At 41.7% G+C, this 24635-nt stretch overlaps 1 protein-coding gene across 1 annotated transcript in view; it reads right to left on the bottom strand.

The window, feature by feature from the left end:
• Nucleotides 1–24635, bottom strand: part of csmd2 (CUB and Sushi multiple domains 2) — a 391624-nt gene that overhangs the window by 101067 nt on the left and 265922 nt on the right. Inside the window, exons 26-32 of the mRNA XM_072676048.1 lie at nt 15959–16161; nt 12893–13084; nt 11517–11655; nt 11137–11324; nt 7550–7744; nt 5432–5548; nt 3416–3529 (exon numbers count right to left, since the gene is read on the bottom strand). Coding sequence (XP_072532149.1) covers nt 3416–3529; nt 5432–5548; nt 7550–7744; nt 11137–11324; nt 11517–11655; nt 12893–13084; nt 15959–16161 — 1148 coding nt within the window. The remainder of the gene's footprint in view (nt 1–3415; nt 3530–5431; nt 5549–7549; nt 7745–11136; nt 11325–11516; nt 11656–12892; nt 13085–15958; nt 16162–24635) is intronic.

Raw genomic sequence — 24635 nt, 5'->3', positions numbered from 1 at the left:
TCAGTGTAGACAATAGTTCAAGTAAAACACCACCACTGCCATATGGAAGCAGCGAAGAAGGAACTTAGGGTTGAATGTTTTTTATACCGGTCTTTATCTGTGTACCCTGCTGCCTCTTTCGTCTTAAGTGTAAGTACATTATAACCGCCTCCTCCATAATAACCATGTTTCTTGATTTGACTCTGAACTGCCCTCTGTATTGCTTAACTTCCATTGTCGATGTAAAGAATGGTTACATCGGTTAAATCATTTTTGTATGTAAAGGAAGGTTAAATGGGCCTCAAGTGACTGAAGTTTGACTTCTTTAGCTAGTTTTGCAATTCCAGGTCACCAAAGATCATCTAGAACATTAGCCTTGCAGATCCAGTGCTAAACTACAAAGTCAACTTTACAAACTAAACACCATACAGTATCGTATCCCTTATCTCTCAAAAGATGACATTTGGAAGAACATTTTTTAAAAATATTTTATCAGATTTGTCTTCCCGATTTGGACTGCCAATTACCCAATTAACCCAACATGCCTGGAGGGAAGCCCTGCATACCCATCTTTGACGCTGCATACCCGGCAGACGCCATTGTTGGCTGTAGAGCAGTGGAGCTGTGTTCTCTGGAATGATGGCGCTCTATCCAATACTTGTCATTCTTTTTTTAAACTCTTGATTTCAGAAGAAACAATAAAAGAGCAGGTGTCCCATATAGTGTCCCAATAGTTTTGTCAATGTAGTATTTGTTTACACTCATGCTGCTCCAGAAAAATATTGTTTTAAAGAAACAATTAAAAGTCTTATATTGCCATGACATGTCCAACGTCTTACCATAACTAAATAATGGATGAAGGGAGAAGTGGACGTTGAAAGAAATCACACAATCATTTCTATTATTATTAAGCAATAAAAGATTCACGTTTTCGGCTCATGAATTGGTGAAACAACAGAATCAATCCAGTTTTCTGGAACCGGATGGGGGAAATCTCTTTGGAGCTGTTTATTTCATGGCTTTCTTCCTCGCTGTCAGGTATTTACCGTATCTCCTCCCACATCTCATCAGGTAGACTGCCCTGCGGATCTCATTACTCAACATATGCTGTGTGTTTCATCGTGCTGGTGTGCATATGTGCATATACACAATGGATTGAGGGGAGGAGCTGTGCGGAGGATGCGATTCTACCCACAGTTCCCTGAGGCTCTGCTGGGCATGAAGAGAACGTTTGTTTTGCTCGGATTTAGTGCTGGCAGATTCCTGCAGTGACCAGAGAAGAGAAAAGCTCTGTGGCCTGCATGGTCGTGGCACACATTGGGTTACACCAGCGCTGTCACCTGAGCCTGTGGCATGCTGGGTAGTTATTAGAGCAGGCCTCTGTGGGCAGCTGTCAGAATGACAGCTAATAATCCGGACCGGGGCGAGGCGTGGGGAAACCCTGACTGCTGATTTATTTACACCTGCAGCTTATTTCAGCCATGCTATTATTACCAGCACTGCAGCAATACTGGAGCAGCAAAGTAGTCCTGGGTATCAAGGACTAAAATAGACAGATGGTGATGCAACTGTGGATGACAGCATCTTTCTGAACTGTCCATTCACTAAGAATCCAACAGTGGTATTAAACTACACTATATGGACAAAAGTATTTGGACACCTGTTTATTTATTGTTTCTTACTAAATTAAGGGTATTAAAAAGAGTTTATCCTGCTTTTGCTGCTCCAGGAAAGGCTTTCTGCTAGATTCCTAAGTTCCTTAGTAAGGTCAGGATGTTTGGTCAGGATATTTAACAACCCCACCTTATCACTAACTTCCCAACTCATTCCAAAAGAATTAGATGGATCATTCCAGAGAAGTGCTGGTCCACAGCTCAATGATGCTGGACATCATACCTCCTAACCCACGCCTGATGCCATTAGGCATGGTGACAATAGGTTGATGTTTATCTGCTCCAGAGAGTCCTATTCTATTGGCAGTAATTCTGTACACTAGACAAGCTCTGTTTGTGCATTTGCACACCATTTGCAACAAAGTAGTTGAATGTGTTCATTAGAAGGGGTGTCCACAAGCATTTGGACATATGGTGTATTTTTCCTCACCATTCACCAGCCCACACAGACAGTCTTATCACAGATAGCATGTAGTCATCTCACAGTCTGCAAGCGTTTCACTGATTTTACAGTCATGTCTGAACGTGAAACCCATGTCTGGAGTGTAGAGTGAGACAGAACTCTCCTTATAAACACCAACAATTGACTGAGCGTGGAGTTCAAAAAGAAAAATAGCAGTTTTCACAGGGGAGATGTGTCACCAGGGACGACACGGGAACCCAGAAGGAGGAATGCTCTGATGCTCTGCGTCAGCAGCCACTAAAGAGCCCGAGCTGTGTATTGTTTGTCACTACGGGGATATTAAAATGCGTCAGAGTTGATGCTAACAAGGTTTTTTTTTTGTTGTTGTCTGACAGTTTTTTTTTCCTAAGCCACAACTATTTAACTCTGCATTAATCTGCCGCCTTAACTTCGCCTCTATGAGTCATTAAGTTACGTTGACTACACAAACTCTGTTTTCCTCCTCTCGGCCACAGCACATCCTGATAATTAAAGCAGAATCATCCATGCACATTTCGCTCTGATGCTAAACAGCTGGAGACCCAGAGAGACAAGTTTAAAAGGCCCCACTCAACTAGTTAAAACTGCAGGAGGAACCGATGTTATAAAAACGCTGCAGGCTTTTTCACAGCACCATGAAATGTAGACAAGCCCAGCGTCTGTCACTTTGGAAATACATCCACCTTATGGATTTAGTCACTGCATTTTTGTCTCTCTCGGACGTATAAACCATATGTTTCCATTAGGTGTTCTGGCACAGTCTAACTGAATCAAATCGAGTCATGATGGCATTTGAGAAAAAGCCCATATTTTACATTTTTCTTCACTTAAGACGACACATGGCATTCATTTGTGTGGGTTAATGTACCAAAAACAGTCCTAAATTATTGTAATATGACCTACAGAATGTAGCGGGCTTTTTTCTGTGACTGTGCCTTTAAGACTGACTAAGACTAAGACTGATATGCCAATGAGGTGTGTTCTTAATTGCTACCCTGATTAGCTGCCTTGTGACACATCCTAAATGAATAAATGAATAAATAAATAAATAATTTTGAAATGAGGCAATGGTAATGTATGCTAAACGGAGGGGCTAAACTGCTATAGGCTGAATGAGTGGTCATATGCAAATCAGTTAGTGCTCATGACACAAAATCTTGCCAGTTGTTTGCAGTTTGATTTCCATGTATGGACTGTTTGCACTTTACAGAGTGAACGCTACACTTGGAAACTTTGACAATGTTATTCCACAAAATTGACACATGCAACAAATAGGCAGGATTATATTCTACCATGTAGGCTGAGCAGTGGGTGTACTGACCGGAGTGAGCCCCCGAAAGTGAGCTTAAGACACGAGAGTGCTGCGTAGGACCGTCATACACTTCCACCACATCATTCAGAGCCGTCTGGAAGAAGGCAAACTGGCTGAAGACCACTGTGGAGGACAGAGAGAGAAGATTTCTTGAAACACAGAGACTCATAAACAGACAGCTAGAAGCACGGCCTGCTAAACGATTCTCTCACTGGAACATGTAGTACCTAATCGCATAGAACCACCTGTGTCTCATCTACACACCCCGGAGTTCAGCGTTGTGATTCACCAAATGTGAACCCTATAACAGTACCCAGTTCCAAAGTTCCACATGACAGAGCAATCAGCTTCTCCCTGTGGTTTAAAGTCATTATACTGGGCCTATGAAAATGTGGGCCTTAATTATCTCCATTTCCACACCGCTCGAATCAGCTCGGAGAAATATGTTTCTGTTTCGAATCAGGCAATGCTGTGACGCTGCAGGGCCCTCCAAATCGCCCAAACGACCTCCACTTTTTATGGATCAGACACTAGCGTCCTGTGGTCAAGTAGCACCTGCTGGGGTGAAATGAGGGATGACCATAATCACAAGGCCTCCAGCAGCCGCTTATTTCTCATTAACCCTCTTCAGCAGACAGAAGGAGGGGGGAACAGCAAGAGACACCATCTGATTCAAGGTTTCATGGTGGAAGCAGGACCACAAGGCTTTAGAGTGGCACTTTATTTTAGTGGTCCACTGTAGGTGCTTTGTAGATGCTCAACTTGTCCTCACCTGACACTCAACTGAAGGTTCACCTTAACTTTTCACAACAGCCACAATCCCAAAACCTTGATACATCTAACCCTAATCCTGGTTCTGGTTCTTAATCCTTAAGCTGCTGCCAATCAAGTAAGCTTCATTTAATCAACTGACAGTTTAATAATGCAACAAGAATTACAACAAGGCGGCTTAATCTGCCGCCTTATTATTCCTAATTCTTGTTAAACATAAGACAGTTTAATCAGTTTAACTACCATCCATTATGAAGTTATGTGAGCGATGAACTGAAAAGTGAGCACACTACAACAGGGTTTACGGGGTTAACAATTTAAGCACATGTAAATAAACTACAGGAAACCATCAATAGACAACATAGACCACAGTCAGATGACTACCCGGCCATGTGCTAAGCAATGAAAGAGATGCTGAGGCAGACATAAATTGCAGATCAGGTTAAAAAAACTGCAATGTGTCAGTTAATATGTCCAATATAGTCAAACATATGGCCATCAACAATCAAAAACACAGAAAATGCTACACAGATAGTACACAAACAAAATATTTTCCACCAATTGTGTCTCCAATAAATACTTCATACCAGCTATTGTGAAGGAACCAATCAAGAAATCCTACAAAATATTGTTTTCCCAAGATTAAAAGGCCTCAAGAAGGAGCACATGTCTCAATCATCTGAAAACACTACTTCCCCACAAATGGAGTCCACATAATCATGAATAAAAAAGGGGAGGGTAGAGGAAAACCTGCCATGTTTCCAGAGAGCCTACAATGCTTTAGAGTTTTATGGGACAAGGCTGAGATGGCTGTAAACAACCACCACTAGTGTCAAACTGCTGACCAGTGGCACATGAGGATCTACAGTACTGAGGCAAAGTTTTAGTGTCTGTGAAAATAAGTACAAAAGCTCCTTATCTGAACGTTTATTTCCTCAGTAAAACACTAATATTAGAATAAATAAAAAAAGTCGTGATTTTACATGATTTTAGGTTTGTTGTTCTTCAAACTAACTCATAAGATCTCAACTATTTCCATAAAAATGAGAAGTTCCTGTTCCTTTTAACTTATTAATGCACTGAATACAAGCAAAAACTCTCTTATTGTTAAGATAAATGCTTTTTAAAAATGCGCTTAGGTGCCTAAACCCTTGTGCACAGTTCTGGAAGTCTGCCCGCTAAAACCCCAAAGTGTGCCTGACTTCATCAGTTCAGGTAGAGCATGTGCATGTTATCTGGAAGGTCCTTGCATACCATAATCCTTTGGCACGGTCACAGAGTACAGACAGGTTCTCCCACTGCTGTAGTTTCCAGGATAACCAGGGGAGAGCACTACTCCCTCCAGCCCAGAGTACTGACCTCCACAGAGAGCTGTGAGAGTGAGAGAGAGAGAGAGAGAGAGAGAGAGAGAGAGAGAGAGGGAGAGAGAGAGTATTAGACACTAATTTTCTGTCTTCCCCATCTCCTCTGCAGTGCTCCCTCAATCCGCTGATCTTAAATTACTTTCCTTGTCTGATTGCTGCACCGGTCCTGTGGATGTCTCTAGTATTTGCTGAAGTGAAATTGCAATGTTTTCAAAGTGTCTCTGCGGGTTAGCCTGCAGAGACGTGCACCTCCCCCCCGCCTCACGAGGGGAACAGCGCACATTACAGTACCATACCTACTCGGCATAAATGCTTTTTTGTATTCAGTAACACTGTGGATGTTGGAATCGCTGTTTTCATCACCATAAAACCAGTCTGACTGCAGATAACGCATAAAAAATACAACATTTAAGATACAGTGACATGCAAAAGTTTGGATACCCATGATCTAAATTCCTCTGGCTGTGAATATAAGTTAGAAGATGACCTGATTTCCAGAAGACATACAGTGAAGAATGAAGCCTTCTTTTTAACATTTCAGCAAAGTTTAGTGTTTTTTTATGGTACACTCTTTGAGAAGAACATGGACAAGAGCATCATGCAAAAGTCTGGGCACCCCAAGATCCCAATTTTTAATCAAGGTCTCAGTCCTTAATTAGCTTGTTGGGACTATTGCTTGTTCACAATCATATATGCTCTCTTTCACACCAAACACGATTTGTTTGCATGAACAAAGTGGATGCGAAAAAAAGGATACTCCCTAGCTTTCATAAATCTCTTTCTTCTTGCCTGCTCCCTTTCCGCTTTTGCTCTCTTTAACTTTCCTCCTCCACACGAGTGCTCATTAGTGAGGGAAGTTATAGTTCACGGTTCTTTGTGGACAAATACAGACTAGGATGCACCTACACAAACTCACCGTCATCGCCCAGCCCTTCAGTTCTGCTCTATCATAGATTTTCTTTAATCTGCATTTTTATAGACAGTGTGTTGCTGCTCGTCATATTAGCTTTTGGGTTCTGCTACAAACAACATGAGCTGTTCTGCTGCCACTTTGATGCTCATTTGTTTGCTCTGAAACCATGAAAACAGAGCTATAATTGGTCAGCCTGATTTTATTGCATCCGTAGACTCAGATTTAATCATTTAAAGCAGCACTGTAATCTCAGTTTCACGTGCGTTTTCTTGGCTTTCTGTGTGAAAGAGTCTTAATTTTGAAAATTCAGATGCAAATTTCAAAGCTTTATTAATATTTTAATCCCTCAAACCTCTTGTTCTTGTCATTGGCTTTTCTAAGCAGCTGCCTGGCTCTAAAAATGAATTAATTTGTAGTGTAACTAAGAAATGGTTGCTAACAGAAATGCTGGAGGTCAATTTGAAGTCTGGAAGACTTCTAAGAGAACTGCTCATAGGATTTATACAAAAAATTAGCAGCCTCTGGAGTGATGGCACACTATTCTACTGTGCAGCGATAAATGCGCAAAAACGCTCATCATGGTAGAGACATCAGAGAAAAATCTGAACATCTGAACAAGCCTAATGCTGGAAAGGTCTGTGATAAAATGAGTAAATCATACTTAGAATATTAAAGAAATGTTTAAAGAAATCTTTAAGTTTATGTCTTTTGAAAATCATATTTTACCTGCTTAGCTTTTCACAGTACTAGAACTTTTGACCAAGGGTGCCCAAACTGTATGCAGCATCACAGGTTCCAATTAGTAGATAGCCGTTAGTTAATATTAGTATTTAGTATTATTAGTATTTATTAATAATATTAGTATAATATTAGTATTTATTCTGCAAATACCTGAAAGAATTAAATAAAACTAGAATAACTTTTAGTGTCTAGTTATTGTTAAGGAAAGGTATTGTTATTCTTGTTAAAGTTATTCTTGTACAATAAAATAATTATTAATTTGGAAGGTGATTCTAAACTTTAAGTAGTAAGCTTTAATGTATATCCTGTATAGGAACACATTCTCTTAAAGTGCTCTTAGAGAGGAGTTTGTACCTATGCACACAGGCTTTGGTTTGTTCCAGCTGGGCTTGCTGTCTGACCCCATGATGCAGGTGAGAGTGGAGTCTCCCTCTAGAGTATAGCCGTTATCGCAGTAGTAGGTGACCGTGGCGCCCAGCTTCAACTCGGTGCCAATGCGAGTTCCATTGCGGACAAGACCAGGCTCGAAGCACGACTCTCTGGGGTTTTCTGTGGCAGGAAGAGAAGGGGAGAGGGATTGGAGGGAGACAGAAAGGGCGAAAGCAGGTGATTTATGGCTGTTTGTTAAAATCAATGATCTTGCACGGGTAGTGAAGCAGCGACGGCTCCAAAGACGACTAAAGGTCAGCGCAGGAACAAATACGTTGATTGTTTTAAAAAAGGAAGCACTGCTAATAGAGATGAGACACTTTGTCTAAATACATTTCTAAAAATATGCATATAAGAACAACCACCAACACAAATACACATACACACACACAGCGTTATACACTTGGGAACCTAGAGATACTCCTGAAGCTCTCTTTCCCTTAACCCCCAAACAGGGACAGGGTTGTGCTGGAGGCAGACACAGGAGAGATTGAAAGTGACACTATGCTGGATCGGGGCCTGCTGACTACACAGAACAGTCACTCAGTCAGAACAGCCTCTGTGCAGTGTACTGTGTGAGACGATCTGGGACCAAATTAGAAATCAATCACCATTCCTGTATGGCCACATGTGCAAAGAAGAAAGGGAGTGCAGCTTAGACAAAGGGCTTTTCTTTATGTGCTGTTTGTGAACTCACATTAAGACTGCAGTGATTTCCGTTCTGAGACAACAGCATCTATATCTAACCCCTAAATAAGATCTGCTTTTTAGATCAGTTTGTGGAAACCCCGTCTAATAAATGCATTCAACTACTTTAAATTGCTGACACATATGTGCAAATGCACACACAGCTTGTGTAGTCCATGTAGAGAAGTATTGACAATAGAACAGGGCTGATAAACATGAACCTATGGGCAGCATACCTAATATCAGGTGTGTGCTAGAGGGGTACAAAGCCCTAAAGCATTGAGCTGTGGAGCAGTGGAACTGTGTTGGAACTCTGGAATGGTGCTCCATCCAATACTTTTGGGATGAGTGAGAAGTTGGGGATGAAGTGTGATGTGATCATCCAACACCCTGACCTACCTAGGCCGTATTGCTTGCACATGCCTTTTCAGCTTTGCCCATACATTTTCAATAGGATTGAGATCAGGGCTTTGTGATGGACACTCCAAAAAATGACTTTGTAACCAGTTCGCTTTCAAGTAAGCTTTCAAGTCATTGTCCATTTGAAAGAAAGTTTTAACATCCTGGCTGATGTCTTGAGATGTTGCTTCAGTATTTCCACATCATGTTCTTTCCTTATGATCTATTTTGTGAAATGCACCAGTCCCTCCTGCAGCAAAACAACCCCACAACATGATGCAGCCACCCCAGTGTTTCACAGCTGGGATGGTGTTCTCAGCTGTGAATTTAAGTTTCGTCCGACCACAGGACATGTCTCCAAAAATTAAGGTCTTTGTCCCTGTGTGCATTTGCAAACATTAATCTGTTTTTTTTTATGATTCGTTTGGAGTAATGGTGCACAATGTCCATTCTTAGTACACCGTCACTATGGCGTCTCTAGAACATCCCACAAAGTTATCGGTTTCCGAGATGTTACCACCCTTTGCCCGGCACCCTTTTATCAGGCCCTTGTGGACATCAGTTAAATTGTACTCTTTGCCCAAGAAAATCTTTTAAACTCTGCTACAACTGGCTGGTGTGCTCGCTTATTTATACAGCTTATTTATATGCAGCAAACCCTGTCATGTGGCATCTGTGATGTCCTGGTCTGAGTTCGTTCCAAACGTGGAGTGGTCATAATATTCTGATATGACTTTGACAGTAGACCAAGGGTTGTACCATAATTTATTGCCCCATCACATTAAGAAAAACTGCAAAAAAAAAGAAAAAAAGTTAATAAATATATACTGCCCAGATAAATACCTGAAACTACCCTTTTTAACAGTACTGTGTAAGTGGTTGGCAAAACATCCATGCATTTAGGCTTTCACATGAGCTAAACTTAGCCAATGGCATAGTGGCCATGTTAGAATGGCTGGCTTCCGCCCTTCATGGCCGAGCAGAGTCCCGATACACGTCTGCAATCTGCTATGCACTGCCTGACAGCTGACATTAGCCAGCACCTGGCCTCGCTCTGCTAATACACCACAGGCCTGGAGCTGGCCTGTAATTAAGACTGGAGTGCGCGTGAGTGTGTGTGCATGTGGGTTTAGTGTATTCGTACATTCTGAGTGTTTGATCTGGCAGCGAACACCAAGATATAATAGAGCAGTGCATCAGTGTGTATGTGTGTGCATGTGTGTGGTGTTTATTTAGCTACCGGTCAAGCGTGCAGAGTCTTGGCCCACATAACGCACCTCGGAGGCCAATCAGACCCAGTCGGGGGTTTGTGAAAAGCTGATTGGTCTGTTAAGGGGTTGACGGTGCCTAAAGCTCAATCCAAAAGCACTGGCGTGCCCCAGGCAACCAACGGGGGCCGGGGACCAAAGGCTGAAGTGCGGGACGGTGCGGAAGAAGGAGCAGATAAACAAACAAACTCAAGTGTGTATGTTTACACTGTTTTCCACGTTATTAGTTCATAGTAATTCATTAGTGAGGCGATCGAGGTCTGGAGATGGAGCTTTCGGAGTGCCACACACTGAGTCCATCTGCTCCACCAGATTGAGAGAATACTGTTCCCCGTTCTGCTAAGCACAGCTAAAGAGTGCTCTCTCACTGGCCAGCACCCACCAGCCAGGGCCAATGGCCATCTCAGTCAGCTGCTGGTGTAATAGCGCGGTTCACTTCGAGTTCATTGGCACTAAAAGGCTATATTTGGTATTAATGAGAAGTGTGCCTGGAGTAGCGACATCCCCAGCTGTGCTCAGTTTGTTCCCAGCACCTTTGCTTTGATTAGCATAGGCTAGATAGTGCACGCTTATCAAGAGCGAGGTACAGACACACTGCGGCTTAGATCCGCTGCACCTCTGGTCAACGTGGCTAATTCGTGTGAGAGACGCACGAGACGACAGACGTGTCTGCTATTTGCACTGTACCCCCGAACGAGCAAACAAGCTAAAGCAAACACAGAGAGCGGTCAGCAGGAGCGAACGGGGACAACAAACAGGCATTTGTTCTCATTTGCGCTGAGCCTTTGGTGTGACAGCAAAGCATTGATCAAACCCCAGCTACAGAGCACGCACTCCAGCTTTTCATTTCCCTAATAATTCATAATTCCTTTCTAGTAGCTCGCAAGAAGTACTATGGTTCGATAATTACATAGAGTGTAGGGGGGGGGGGGTGATCAAGAGAACATTCAACACTGCTCCTCTAGACAACACTTTTACACCACGCTAATGCTGTCTCCATACACAGAAGAAAAGGAAGTGAACAACATCGATACATGGTCAGCCATCTGACCTTTCATAATCGTCCCATGTCACCAACAATTAACAGCGATCAAGTAGCCATGTTGGCCACAGCCAATCGTCTTAACTCCCTCCAACCACCAAGGCCTGAGGGCTTACCTGTATACTGCAGGACAAAGCCGTTGCTGCTCAGTGAGGCATCACTGCGAAAGGCCAGGAAAAGTGTGTTGGAGCTGCTCTCGATGCGCTCCGGTACGTCGGTACCATAGAAGCTGCCCAACAGTGGGCTGAGAGAGTCTGGCCCATCGTAGATGTGTAGAAAGTCATAGCTGGGCTCCAGACTAAAGCTAGGAGAAGAGAGAAAGGAGTGCTGATGTTAAGCCCAGCTCAAGTGCTGTTGGATTTATGAGATTGATATAAGTACCATTGTCAGCGGCACCTGTGCCCATGAGTGTGAAAGGAAGTCCATGCTCAATGGATACGTGAACGTGTACAGTCTAAAGATACATTGAGCAGGCCATAGAAAAATGTGCACTTACTGATTGAAGGAGAGGGAAATGATATAGTCTGCGGTGACAGTGACTGTCCAGTCGCATTCTCTACCATGAGGGTAGGGCTCTGGGTATTCAGGGGACAGAATAAGACCACTTGGACCAGTCAAATTCCCGCCACATGGAGCTGGAAGAGTGATAAAAAAAAACAAAAAACAACACACATACAATAAGATGAACGTGACAAAACTAGCTTTCTGTTCTTCTCATTAGTGAACACTTAATTAACATAGAACACTGAGGTTATTGAACATATAGTTAAAAAGATAACTTTCCCAGGCATTACCCAGTGGTATGTCTGGATCAGTTGTACTGGACATTACCCCAGCTTTATCTTACCAGTCCCCTAGTACAAAGGCTCGGTAATGTATGAATGAGCCCATGTGCAAATAGTAATAGCTGGTAATTTCTGGAGAATTCACAGTGGGCATGTTAACAACATCATTATGGATTAATCGGTAACCTCGTTCACCATCTTCAATGTGCTGTAAACAAAACCTGACTCTCTGGACATTTTTCCAGAGTTCATATGTGACAATGACTGACGTTGACTCCAACAACATGGCGAAATCCTGTTTTTTTAACCTTTTTTACCTCTTAGCTACCACAAAGATACTGACCATCCTGCCAACTAATTACGGATGACCTTTTTCTTTACAATCCTTTCCTATTCACCTTATATTATCTCTTTTTACAGGCCCAAGATTTTCATCTCATATTAAAGGCGAAATGGGTCAAGTCAGGCCACAGTTAGTATGTTTTCCGTCCTGGTTTTCATTCGCTTCTTAAGGTACTCAATGTCCTCTGTATTGACCCGCTGTGTGGAGAATGCTAATAGCTGCTGACATTCGGTTTTGGGTTTTCACATATAACCTTGGAGAAGGCCCCAGATTTGCCTGTGGTTCAGCTGAGCTTTCAGGCAAACTCAATATGGCCCTAATCGAACAAGGCAGCTAATTACAGGCTCTTAATTGCTGTTGTTAATTACCACCACTTCAGCAAGAACAAACTTAATATTCACAAAAGCCAACAAACATTGTCAAAAGAACGTTTTTTTGTTTTTTTTCCACCTCTGGTGCTATCAGATAATTTCCAATTAACCGTTCTGAGGAGCAATCATTGTCACACAATTGAAAGAAAATGAAAACGTTTTACATGCATTCATTTACTGAATTACGCTGCTGAGTTGGTGTTTGCATTGTTGACAATACCAGCACTCCCCCTTGCTTCAACAAAATTCAATCAGCCGCTACGTGTTCCTTGGCACACTGTGAACAAGCAGCTTCGGTCCCTTCCTCATTTCTCAACAGCTCTGAACATATCTGTTGTTAAATGACTGTTTTAAAAAGTAAAGTAAAGGTTACCTGAGCAGGTAGGTGGATCAGGCTGCCAGAAGAAGCGGTTGTTGATCTCTGTGCAGGTTATCTTAGTCTCACCCTGTAGGACATACCCAGGATCACACTGGAAGACCACATGGTCCCCTGGCTCTCTGCTGTCCCCACTGCGAGTGCCATTAGTTGGCATACCAGGGTCGTTGCAGGACGTGGCCGTGGAGACTATGGGGGCAGGAAGAAAACAACGTTAAACAAAGACTTGTTAACAGCAATCAACATTAACAGCAACCCTGGGACCAGCTTATACTGCTAACACCAGCGAGACATTGCCCTACGATGCCCTATAATGTTCTATGATGCAAATAAAATGGGAAAAGAATGGATGCTAAGGGAGAGAAACGGAAGAGAGGGCAACGGAAAAGGAACAGCTTCCCGAGGGTGTAGATTGCTGTTGCCGTTTTTGGGGGATCATACTCCTACAGCGCAGACAGATTAGGCTTGTGTTGAGCTCTGTGATTCTTCAGCACAGCAGCACACATCAGTTCCACTCGGAGAAGTCTTATCCATATTCTTATTTATTCAAACATCTGCGCAGATTCTCCACACAGCCGCCTCACACTTGCTCAACTTTAGACGAGGGCGGGGGGTTTGGGGGGGAGCGTGCAGTTTAAAAATATAACAAGGCTTTGGAACAAAAATACCATGCGGAGAAAGACGCAGTCACACGCTTTACCCTCTGTGTGCTGCACAGAATGCCTGGCTCTTATTTTGCTGCCTCCTGTGATTAGGCAACTTTTTCATTCTCTGAGATGCTAGGCATGGATTCAGAGCACCATCAGCAAAGACACCCTGCTAAAGGTGGGAAAAAGTAGTTGCCCTGGTTACAGCTCTGGTTTTATAGCAGGAGAGACTGGGCTGAGCTGAGTATGGACGTATCGGCCTTACTGGGAGACTTTCTGTCTCTCTGTTAGACACGGTCATGGAGGAGACCCTTGCTCTCAAAACAACCATCAGGGCAAAACTGAAATGAAGATTAAATGTCTGTATGTTAAAATATGTTACAAAAGACAAAGGTTTTAATAAGGTGTCCTAATTGTGTCACATCAATATCTATTCTGCATGAACATTCTTACACTATATTGACAAAAGTATTGGGACACCTGTACACACATTGCTTTTCTGAAATCAAGGGTGTTGATCCTGCTTTTGTTGAATTAACTGTCTCCACTGTCCAGGGAAGGCTTTCTACTTGACTTGTTCTTTAGTACGGTCAGGATGTTAAATGATCAACAACCCCACCTCATCCTCAACTCCTTCCAAAAGAATTGGACGGAGTGCCAACATTCCAGAGACCTATTCTATTGGCAATACTTCTCAACAAGGACTTCATTAGAAGGGGTGTCCACAAACATTTTGCAATGGTGTTATACTGGCTCTATGTTAGCTTTCTCCTACAGAAAAGATTCAAATGTAAAATGGACTATATTTCAGCATGCTCATTCTAGCAGAGCGCAACAAAGCACAGGTGTGGTCCAGAAATGAACAGATGGAAATCGAGTGATGGGCCACGGTGTCACTCAAATCCCTTCATGCCATTTGTATTGGCTTAAAGCAGTCCAATTCCACTCTCCTTCAGACTACTGCCAGATTGAGACTGCTGTATTTCCAGCTGTTCCTGCACAAATGACTGCTGGAGCCGAGACCGCCTTATTATATAACTTTATTCCTCCAGGGCCTCTTTTATGAGGATGTCTGTGAGGTTGCTGATATTCAGATACACATTCCATGAAACATGGATGATATATCTCTTTAGATGGACATATTAAGACATGTACACATACACACCTACAGTTACTGTAGTGTACACTGTAGTGGTATCTTTATAATCTAACACAATTAAACACTGTTAAGATTACACTTTTAAGGACACACAACAAGGACATATGGTGCAATGCATGTGAAGTGCCACTTTTCTTTAGCACTGTTCCTTAGAAGTTTTCTTCTGCCAGTAATCATCTCCACAACCTAGCCGAAGCGCTGTTACTCTGATTGAGTGAACAGCTGCTGTACTGCAATGACAGCAGCGTCAAAAATACCTTGCATTTACATTCGTATAAATGGCATGGGTGTATTTAGGCTGTCTACTTTAAATATATGCAGTTTGTGTTCAATAGTATGGGTTCATGCCAGATTTCTCTCTTTCAGTAACGCACATTAGTACTAATAGCTCTCTCCTTATATAGGTTCTTCACCCAGCCAAATATGACTTCAATGACAGTGATGGAGCATCTCAGATGAAGTAAAACCTCAAGGAAATCTGTTAAATCATACTGGTGTTTTATTGTTTTCATCATCATGAGGGCAAACTAAATATAAACAGACCTTGACATGTTGTCAGGACATGTTGTTATGCATACTGTATGTCCCATACAGTGCCAAAAATATTTGCCCTCTGTTCTCTACCTAATATAATGTAAATAACAAAACAAGATAATATTGTAATTAAATATTTGATTTCTTTAAATTATTATTATATATTATTTTATTTTATTTAAATTCTTTATTTTAATGTATTTATTAAGTTACAGCCAGCTAACAGATGCTAATAGCCAACAGTGCTTTAGAGTGGTGAACGCCATCAACCCACCCAGGGAGACCATGGCCAATTGTGCTTCCTCAGATTCTGGCCACTGAAGACAAAGAGACATGACTTGGGATTCGAGCTTGTGACCCCCGGGCCATAGTGATAGCGACTTAGACTGCTGAGCCACTCCGAGCCCTCAAAATAATAGTATAATTTGAAATTTGGAGTATTCGGATTTTGCATTAATTAGTGTGCACTCAAGCTAGCATGGACTCTACATGTTTATGCAAAGACCTCTGATAATTAGATGAAATACATTGTTGATGAACAGATTAAATATATCTAAAGTCTGGCCATTTTTGTAAATATGTGAACAGGTTCTCAAATTTACTTAAATGCTAATATTTAGCAAAGAAATCCAAACGTATGTTGCAATAATACATGGCTTTGTTTCTCAGAGTTTCCCATAGTTGGGGCATTTTTGTCTGTGTATAACAGATATGCAACCTCACCTGAGAACTGCAAAGCAAAGCCCTGCTTGCTGGTGAAGAAATCGGTGGTGAACTGCAGGCTGATGGAGTTGAATGTGCTGTGGAGGTCCGGGGGCAGAGTAGAGCCGCTCAGCTCCCTCAGCAACACCCCGCCATCCTGAGGTCCATCCCAGATTCTCAACACATCATGTACCTCCTCTGTGTGGAACACCAGGAAGTGCAGCCTGAACATACAGAAACACAAAGGAGGGAAAGATGAGAAACACCTATTGAAACACCTACTGAAGTGCACTACAATTCTGCATCAGTGGCCTTGAGTGGCAAAGCCATAAGTTGATCGCCTGCTCACTGGAATGACCTTTGCTGACTATATCCACTGACTTATTTGCATCCAAAAGAAGCAGTTTTCTGCACAAACATTTTCCTGGATTTGTTTATCGCTAGGGAGAGATGAAGGTACAGTGGTAGTAATGCCAGCTGGAAAACAGCTGGACTCCAAAAGGGATATTTGGTCGACTAATATTTGCAGGTAAAGAGAAAGAGAGGGATTGATGCTGAGGTTTCACTGACAGTGAGAGTAAAAGAGAGGAAAAAAACTACTGGCACATTCTTCACATTAAAATGCAAGAAGTTGATGGTTTTCTACACAGAAGCTGGAAGATTCTGGCATCGAACTGGAGCACAAACCCACAGTCAACACTAGAAAGGCCTGTCAAAAGTTTTAGAATACCTTGATTTTTTTTGTTTCTTCACTGATACTTTATCAATTATGTAAGAAAAAAATACTGGAAAGTTTATTTGCAAAGAGCTCGCTAACATAAAATAGCTATTAGATAATACTTGAGCATTTCTACACTCAGCTCCATGTCTTCACTCTTTCCAAACTATAGTTAAAAGCAAATATTGAAAATTTTCTCACCCAAAGTTTTTTAACAGCTGAAAGTTTTGCTTGCTGATGAGTGCTGACAGTATCAGAGGGTCAAATGCATTGAGTATGGTATTATTCCCAAAGTCAATCTTAAACATTCTTCTACCGGGGTTCTTCAGTAAAGGCAATGGGTCTATACACAACTGAGAACATTCTACAATGAACTATTTGATTGCATACACAGCTTATTGCAAGGTCAGTATTCTCTATGCTGGAACACCTGTTGAAATTCTGTATTAGTGTCTCTCAGAAAATTAGAATATCATAAAAAAGTTTATTTATGCTCATTTAAAAAAAATATCATATTTCATACTCATTATTGGGTTGGGGCTCATTTATTACAAATTACTGCATCAATGCAGCGTGACATAAAGGCAGTCAGTTTGTGGCACTGTTAGGATGATGCTAGGAAGCCCAGTCTGCTTTGATAGTGGCCTTTATCTCGCCTGTATTGCTGGCTTGAGTGTTTCTCATCTTTCTCTTGACAACACTCCATATATGCAAAATAGGCTTCTGGTTTGGATAGTTGGCTTGTCAATCAAGCACATCAATATCATGGGCAACAAATTATTTGGTAGTAGTTTTGGCACTGTGGGCAGGGGCTAAGTCCTGCTCGAAAGTGAAATTAGCATCTCCATAAGGCTTGTCAGCGGATGGAAGTGTGAGGTGCTCTAAAATCTTCTGGTAGACGGCTGCGTTGACTTTGGACTTGATCAAACACTGGACTGGACCAACACCAGCAGATGTCATGGCACCCCAAACCACCACAGACTGTGGAAACATCACGCTAGACCTCAGACACTTTGCATTCTGTGTCTCGCCACTCTTCCCCCAGACTCTAGGGCCTTGAATTCTAAATGAAATGCAACATTAACATTCATCTGATAAGAGAACTTTGGAGCACTGAGCAACAGTCCAGTTCTGTTCTCTCCTTAGCCATGGTTAGATGCTTGTGACAATGTTTCTGGATCAGCAATGGCTTGATATTAGAAATGCTTTCCTGGTGATGTCTGTGACTGGTGGATGCACTTGATGCACTGACACCTGCCTCAGTTTGTGAATCAACTTTTCCTGACAATCCTCTTAGGGCTGCCATCATTCCTGTTGCTTGTGCACCATTTCCTACCACATTTTCCCCTTCCAACTGACAAGTCAGCAGTCTAGAGACATAGACATAATAGAGATACACTAGAGATACATTGGATTTATACTGTTTGAATTTTGATTTACTCAAACTCCAAATTAAATATTGAAATACTGAATTTTGTTTTCTTAATGAGCTATAATCCATAATTTAAATTATCAAATTTAATTAAAGATTGAAATATGTTGTTTTACACATAATACAATTTACCTTTTTGAATGAAATTATTAACATAAATGATTTGTAGATTTTTTTTCAATTTGTTAAGATGCACTAGTAGATGATTTTTAAAAGAAGAAATGGTTCAATAAAACAGTTCTGCTATTCTTACAAATCAAATAACTTCTTGCTATTATACTATATAACCCCTGTTTTGAGATTATAGTATTATAAATATATCACATATATTTACATATGATATGGGTTACCTCAAACTAAATGTGGCTTTTTTTTAACAGGCTATTTTATATTGACTATTAAATTAGCACTGAAAACAACTTGGTTCCAGTGGGTGTATATGTGCTGGTTGAAGAATAAAGATGTGCACTAGCATGTTAACGAATGACCCCTAGAGACAGTGAGTCAGTAGCACTTTACCACTTTACACATGAATCACTTCAGCTAGTGATAAAGTGCTGCTTTTGCAGAAGCTAGACTTAGTGACCTCATTCCTAGAAACAGGTGGCTGAATGCACTAGTAGGCTAGTGGAACTTAATGCTATCAAATGCAAAAGACCTGCATTATTAAATATTATATAACATATTAAACATGTGTTCCATTAACCTGATTAGCAAAAAAGCAGACTAAACACTCACACTCATAAGTAGATATATTCCTGTTTAGAGATGAAAAATCCACCCCTGAATTTTGTTCCAATTGTCTGGGACACTCTATAGATATACTCCTGCTTAAAGATAAAAAACATCAGGTCTAGAAAGCAAAAATCTGCCCCAGGATTTTGTTTCAACCGACTGGGCATCTCTGTTGCAGCTAAGGTTGGGGTGGATATGTAAAACTCGGGTCTAGAAAGTAAACAATTTGCCCCACGATTTAGTTCCAACTGTCTGTGCCGCTCTGGAGTATATAGGTAGATATACTCCTGCTTAAAGATTGAAACATCAGGTCTAGAAAAGAAAAACGACCGCAGGATTTTGTTCTAACCTACTGGGTTATCTCTGCTGCAGCTAGAGATAAATAACTCAGGTCTCGGAAGTAAAAAATCTGCCCCAGGATTTTGTTCCATCTGCCTGGGCAGCTTTGGTAATATGGTCACATCACTGACTAAAAATGGCTACATAACTTCAGTTGTCTGTTGCTTGTGTGCCAAACACTGGTCCAAAAAAAGTTTTTTTGAGTACTTTCATAGAGGAACCAATCCCTCATGAACCTTTTTTGTAACAGGGAGCTTTAAATTTCTATATATCCATCTGATCATCTGCTGGTTAAACTACAACTGGAACTGATGACAAGCTGTAGATCACCTTCTGTAAAACCTTTTTGTAATTATTGTGTCTTTTTTTACATTGATATTATAACTGCTATGTGTTGCTATTGTTTCAAAATTCTATGCTTGGCCTGATTGTATGTTCTCAATAGTTTTTGTACAGTGAGCATTAAATTAGCTCACTGATTCCAGTACTCTAAGATACTGTGGACAGCAGTTTCTGGTAGAAATCTGCTATTCATTCTGCAAAATACAAAGTAAATACAAAATGTCCTTCAGAAATCACAGGCAGATTGAATTAATGCCAAAACTAAATCACTAACTTCATACGGGCTCATAGTTGGGAGGAAAAAATCATAAGAACTAAGCAAGAGTCTGTAGAACATTTTTAAGGTCTTGATATCTTGGATCAAGGTTTCTAACTATTTCTCTATATGCCAATAAAAGTGAAAAAAAGTAAACAAGCTATAAAAGTAAGCTTCTTTTGCTTCTAAGTGCAACAAAGCAATGTGCACTATGATTAGTTATAATATAATATTATTTTATCCCTTATTCATCCATGTCAATCAGAAGCAGAACTGAACTTTTTGGGAGGGCTTAATGATGTAGAGATCCGTCTGATTGGCTCACTTAGTGGAAACTTGCAATACATTCATGAAGCAAACACTTAAAAGTAAATTGCAGGGTTTCTGTATTAAACCTGATGTCTTGCAGCTGGGCTGTCTTTTATGCCAAGACCACAGCTATAGGGATCTGTTAGCACATTGCTGACTTCATGTCGAAGTCATCCCACACTTGCATTAAACCTCACTGCGTTAGTTTCAAACAGATGTGTTTAAGTGGATTCCAACATCTTTTGGCATTCTATATTCATAAAATGGCCTCTTGGCAAGGTTTAAGGCAAGTTTGATAAATGCATGCAGATTACATGGTGCTAACAGATGAATTATGGCTTCAGTAAGTTAGCCAGCTTTAGCCTTGTAGTTGTAGTGCAACAGAATAGAACTGTCACATAATAATTATGAGACGCTGTGCACTTACTGGTCCAGATTTAGCAACACATCAAATGGAAAAAGAACTGATTTAAGGGGTCTGCATGATGGGTCCAACAATACAGCATGGAAAAGAGGCCTACATGGACAAATGTTTTGGGACATCATATTAAAATAATGTGGATCCTATCTATATGTGTGTATTTGCACATCTCTGTCAGCAATAGGTGCAACCAAAAGTAGCTGAACGCTGAATTCATTATATAGGTTGTCCACAAACATTTAGACATATAGAGTATGTTTCCAACAGGAGAAACAGGAAGTTTATTTCAGTCAACCCACAAGTGTCTACCTTCCCAAAATAAGCAGATGATGGATTATTCAGAAATGGGACAGAAAGTGTATAGAGTGTTCACTTTCCTTCTGAACTGGGTAAAATCCGAGTGTTCCCATTCTGCTACGTCCCCCCACAGAACCCCCATGTGGCATTATTTCTACCTGCATGATGCACATGTGTCAATCAATGTTGTTTACATGCATAGCAGTACCTTGCTTACACAAACCCCTTGCTTTCACTGGAATGGTGAAACACTGTGATTTCTCCATGCACTGAAGAACTGATGCATACTGATAAATAGCTTTTTACATAGATGGATTCTGAATCTTAGCCAGGCTGCAATACACGCGCTAATGTGCATGAAAAGGCATTGGCTCTCAGAAGCACAGCGGGGGAGTGCGAACGTAAAGAACTCTGGAGATTAGCATGCACAGCGGCCAGTGTTAGCGTGCTGTGGAGGCTGTGTGTGCGGATCACGTGAAAGCCACAGCTATCAGGACTCATCGTTATGCACCGGCCTTTTGCAGGCAGCAGCATGGAATTAGCAGACTTTGGCTGTTTGAGCTTCTGGAACATCTGAGATGAACCCACTGACTGGAGGCTAGAGATAAAGCAAGAGCAAGAGGATATGAGAGAAAGGGGGGAAAGAGGAAACCCGAGAGAGAGAGAGCGCAAGATAGACAAACAGTCAGAGGGGGCTGGTTTTTAGAGGAGAGGCTGGCGATTGAAGCATGTTGAGGCAGCTATGCTAAGCATATTGCAGTAATTGGCTCTTTTCAGGACAGGTTCAACTAATCAGCCACTGCTTCACTGCCCACGGGAAGGCTAGGGATGGCCCAGGGGGGCAGCGGGGAGTGAGAGAGAAGGACAGACTGAAATAAAGAAAAAAAGAAGAAAGATAGAAAGTGAGAGGGAAGAGAGGGAAGAGAAAGGAAAAGTGTGATAGAAGAAACACAAAGGGTGAGAGAGAGAGAGAGAGAGAGAGAGAGAGAGAACATGAGACACAAATGAAAAGAGAGAGAGAGAGAGAGCGAGAGAGAGAGAGTGAGACAGAGCGTGAGACACAAATGAAAAGAGAGAGCGAGAGAGACCCTCCTCAGCCCTAGGTTCAGAGGGTCCTGCCTGAACGAACACCTCACTTGTGCCAGTCGGGGGGCTGCCACTCGTTAATCCCCATGTTCTTTTCGTAAAGCACTCTTTCTCTCACTGCTGCCTTTCTTTATTCGCACTCTCTTTTATGTGGCCCTCACTGGGCTGGCGGGAGGGAGCTGCGGCGGATGCATGCATGCAGTTTGTCAGATTTGCATGTTGAGTAAGAGAAAGTGTGTGTATGTGTGTGTGTGTGTGTGTGTGTGTGTGTGTGTGTGTGTGTGTGTGTGTGTAGTCTGATTGGTTCCTTCCCAAAGCAGGCAGGAAGCAGCGTCCAGCCACTATGAAAGAGAGAGAGAGAGACTGTCTTTCATTTCATCTCCAAGGAGGCCAGAGCATTTTCCCTCATCCTGTTCTTTTTAGCCTTTTTATCTCCCTCTCGCTGAAAAAAAAGGGACAGAAAGTGAAAGACAAAGACAAGTCCTGTCATTTACCAGATAACTAAAAAGCCATCACACTAAAGTGTGTGTGTGTGTATGTGTGTATGTGTGTGTGTGTTTTAAGCAGAGAAAGTGTCACTGTTCTGAAGTTGTGTGCTGAGGGGTGAGTCCCCTTTTATAGCCTGTCTTTTTCCCTGTCTCAGAGAAATAAAGTCGTTCAGTCACATGTCAGAAAAAGGAGCCATAGGGAGAACGTGCCGAAAGACATAACTGAGAAAAAGAGCCGTGTCATATGAATACCAAAAAGCTACTTCTGGGAGGCCAACTTTCATGTGCCTAGGAGCTGACAGGCAGGAAGCACTGCAAGTACAATTAATGACTGACGATACACCCTCTCAAATGTCTCAGATTTGTTTTTTTATTTAACTGTTCTGCAGCTGATGTCTTTTTATGATGTTTTCAGACAGCAAAGTCTCAGTCCTGCCTTGCAAACTCCAAAAAAAAGAGCGCCTTCACTCCAGGCCCAGAGGTTAGGCCTCACGCTGTGACCAGTGCATTATTGATAGTCATTTTAATCGACGCTGCTGGCAGATTGGTTAGTTATGAACAGCAGAATCAGCACATGTGAGCTCCTAGACCTGCTTTTCATCCACGCTGCCCAAATCTGTGGCCTCATCACTTTCTCCCAGCTCAGCTGAAAATAAGAGCTCCCATGAGAGAGAGAGAGCTGAGCAGGTGTTTACTCAGGAACATCCATGTGTGTGTGTGTGCGCGTGCATGCCAATGGTTCAGGAACTGCTAGCTTCTCTAAATGTATTCAACACAGACGAGATTTCTTCATTGCTTTGCAAGAATTCCATATGTCCAAGACCTAGCAGAATGCTAAAAAGCCATGCATTCCATCTCATTGTGCTGATGGCAGCACTCAATGCTTGTAAAGATGTAGTCGATCAGCCAAGACATGTTTATCGTCCACATGTCTGTAAGCTATGAGGGTAACTTCAGTAATAAGCACTGGAAGTCAATAGTCACCCAGATCTGTACATACCCACACACCTTCTCTCAACCCATTCAAACCCCAAACAGATCTCCATTTATGTCTCTATACAGACCTGTCAATGTAGTTTAGGCCACAGTAGCTCAGAGTCGTAAAAAAACTGGTAACACGTTTGCTCATAAACAAGGATTATTAGCAGGTTTTACTATGTGTGTGAAAAGTGGTAACATTGTGCTTTCATCTTTACCTTTAAAATGGGACATTCTGTGTCATACCTGCCATTAAGACTAACTTCATTTTCCGAGAGGGCTTTCAGTAAGCACGGTTACGGAATGGCTTTGAATGAGGCAACAATAAATAAATAGAAATAGAGATAAAGAATTAAATGGCAACTCAGCACATGGGAAGCACAGTGAGGCCACAAGTAGTGCGTGTGTTGCACAGCTCCAGGCTCCTGTGCTGTGGCTTCAATCCCCACTCTGGTCACTGTCTGGGAGTAGTTGTTCTCCCCATGTCTGTACTGAGTACACCCACTTTCCTCCGGTAGTAGCAGACCCTATCACAATCTCTTCAGCTAGCCAACAGGACACTGTGCTGAATGGACACTGAGGGGACCCAAAGAGAACAGCAACATTATCCAGTAAGATTAAGGGGGTAATTAAATAAAATGCAATGCTATGATTCACTAGGCTTTGTGATGCTATATTAGTTATAACCATTCATATTTATATATATAAAGAATACAATACAATAAGACAATAATAATCATTATAATCATTAGTTATTCAAGTTATTCATGTGATTCTAAGATCAAAACAGGGATTTTAATAGCTTTTAATTGCATCTGGATACTTTCCGTCCAAAAATTTGTGGACACCCCTTCTAATGAACACATTCAGCTACTTTAAGGTGCACCCATTACTGACACAGATGGCAAATACCCACATACACAGCTTGTCTAGTCCCTGTATAGAAGTATTAGCAACAGAATAGGACTCTCTTGAGATTATCAATATGAACCTATTGGCAAAGCTTCGAGGTGTGGAGCAGTGGAATGGAGTTCTCTGGAATGCTGGTGCTCCATCCAATACTTTTGGGATGGGGGAGGGAGTTGGAGATGAGGAGGGATGGTGATCATCCAACATCCTGACATCACTAACGCTTGTCACTGAAAGCAAACAAATTCTCACAGCAATGTTCCAAGAGCAATATTCTAGTAGAAAGCCCTCCATGGACAGTAGAGAGAGTTACTCCAACAGAAGCAGGGAAAACTGTTTTTAAGAAAGAAGAGAACAGTGAATGAGCAGGTGTCCCAATACTTTTTTT

The sequence above is a fragment of the Salminus brasiliensis genome, chromosome 3 (genome assembly GCF_030463535.1).
Source record: "Salminus brasiliensis chromosome 3, fSalBra1.hap2, whole genome shotgun sequence".
Classification (NCBI taxonomy): domain Eukaryota; kingdom Metazoa; phylum Chordata; class Actinopteri; order Characiformes; family Bryconidae; genus Salminus; species Salminus brasiliensis.
Note: the sequence above shows the minus strand (reverse complement) of the source record. Positions and strands in the feature narration are given on the sequence as shown.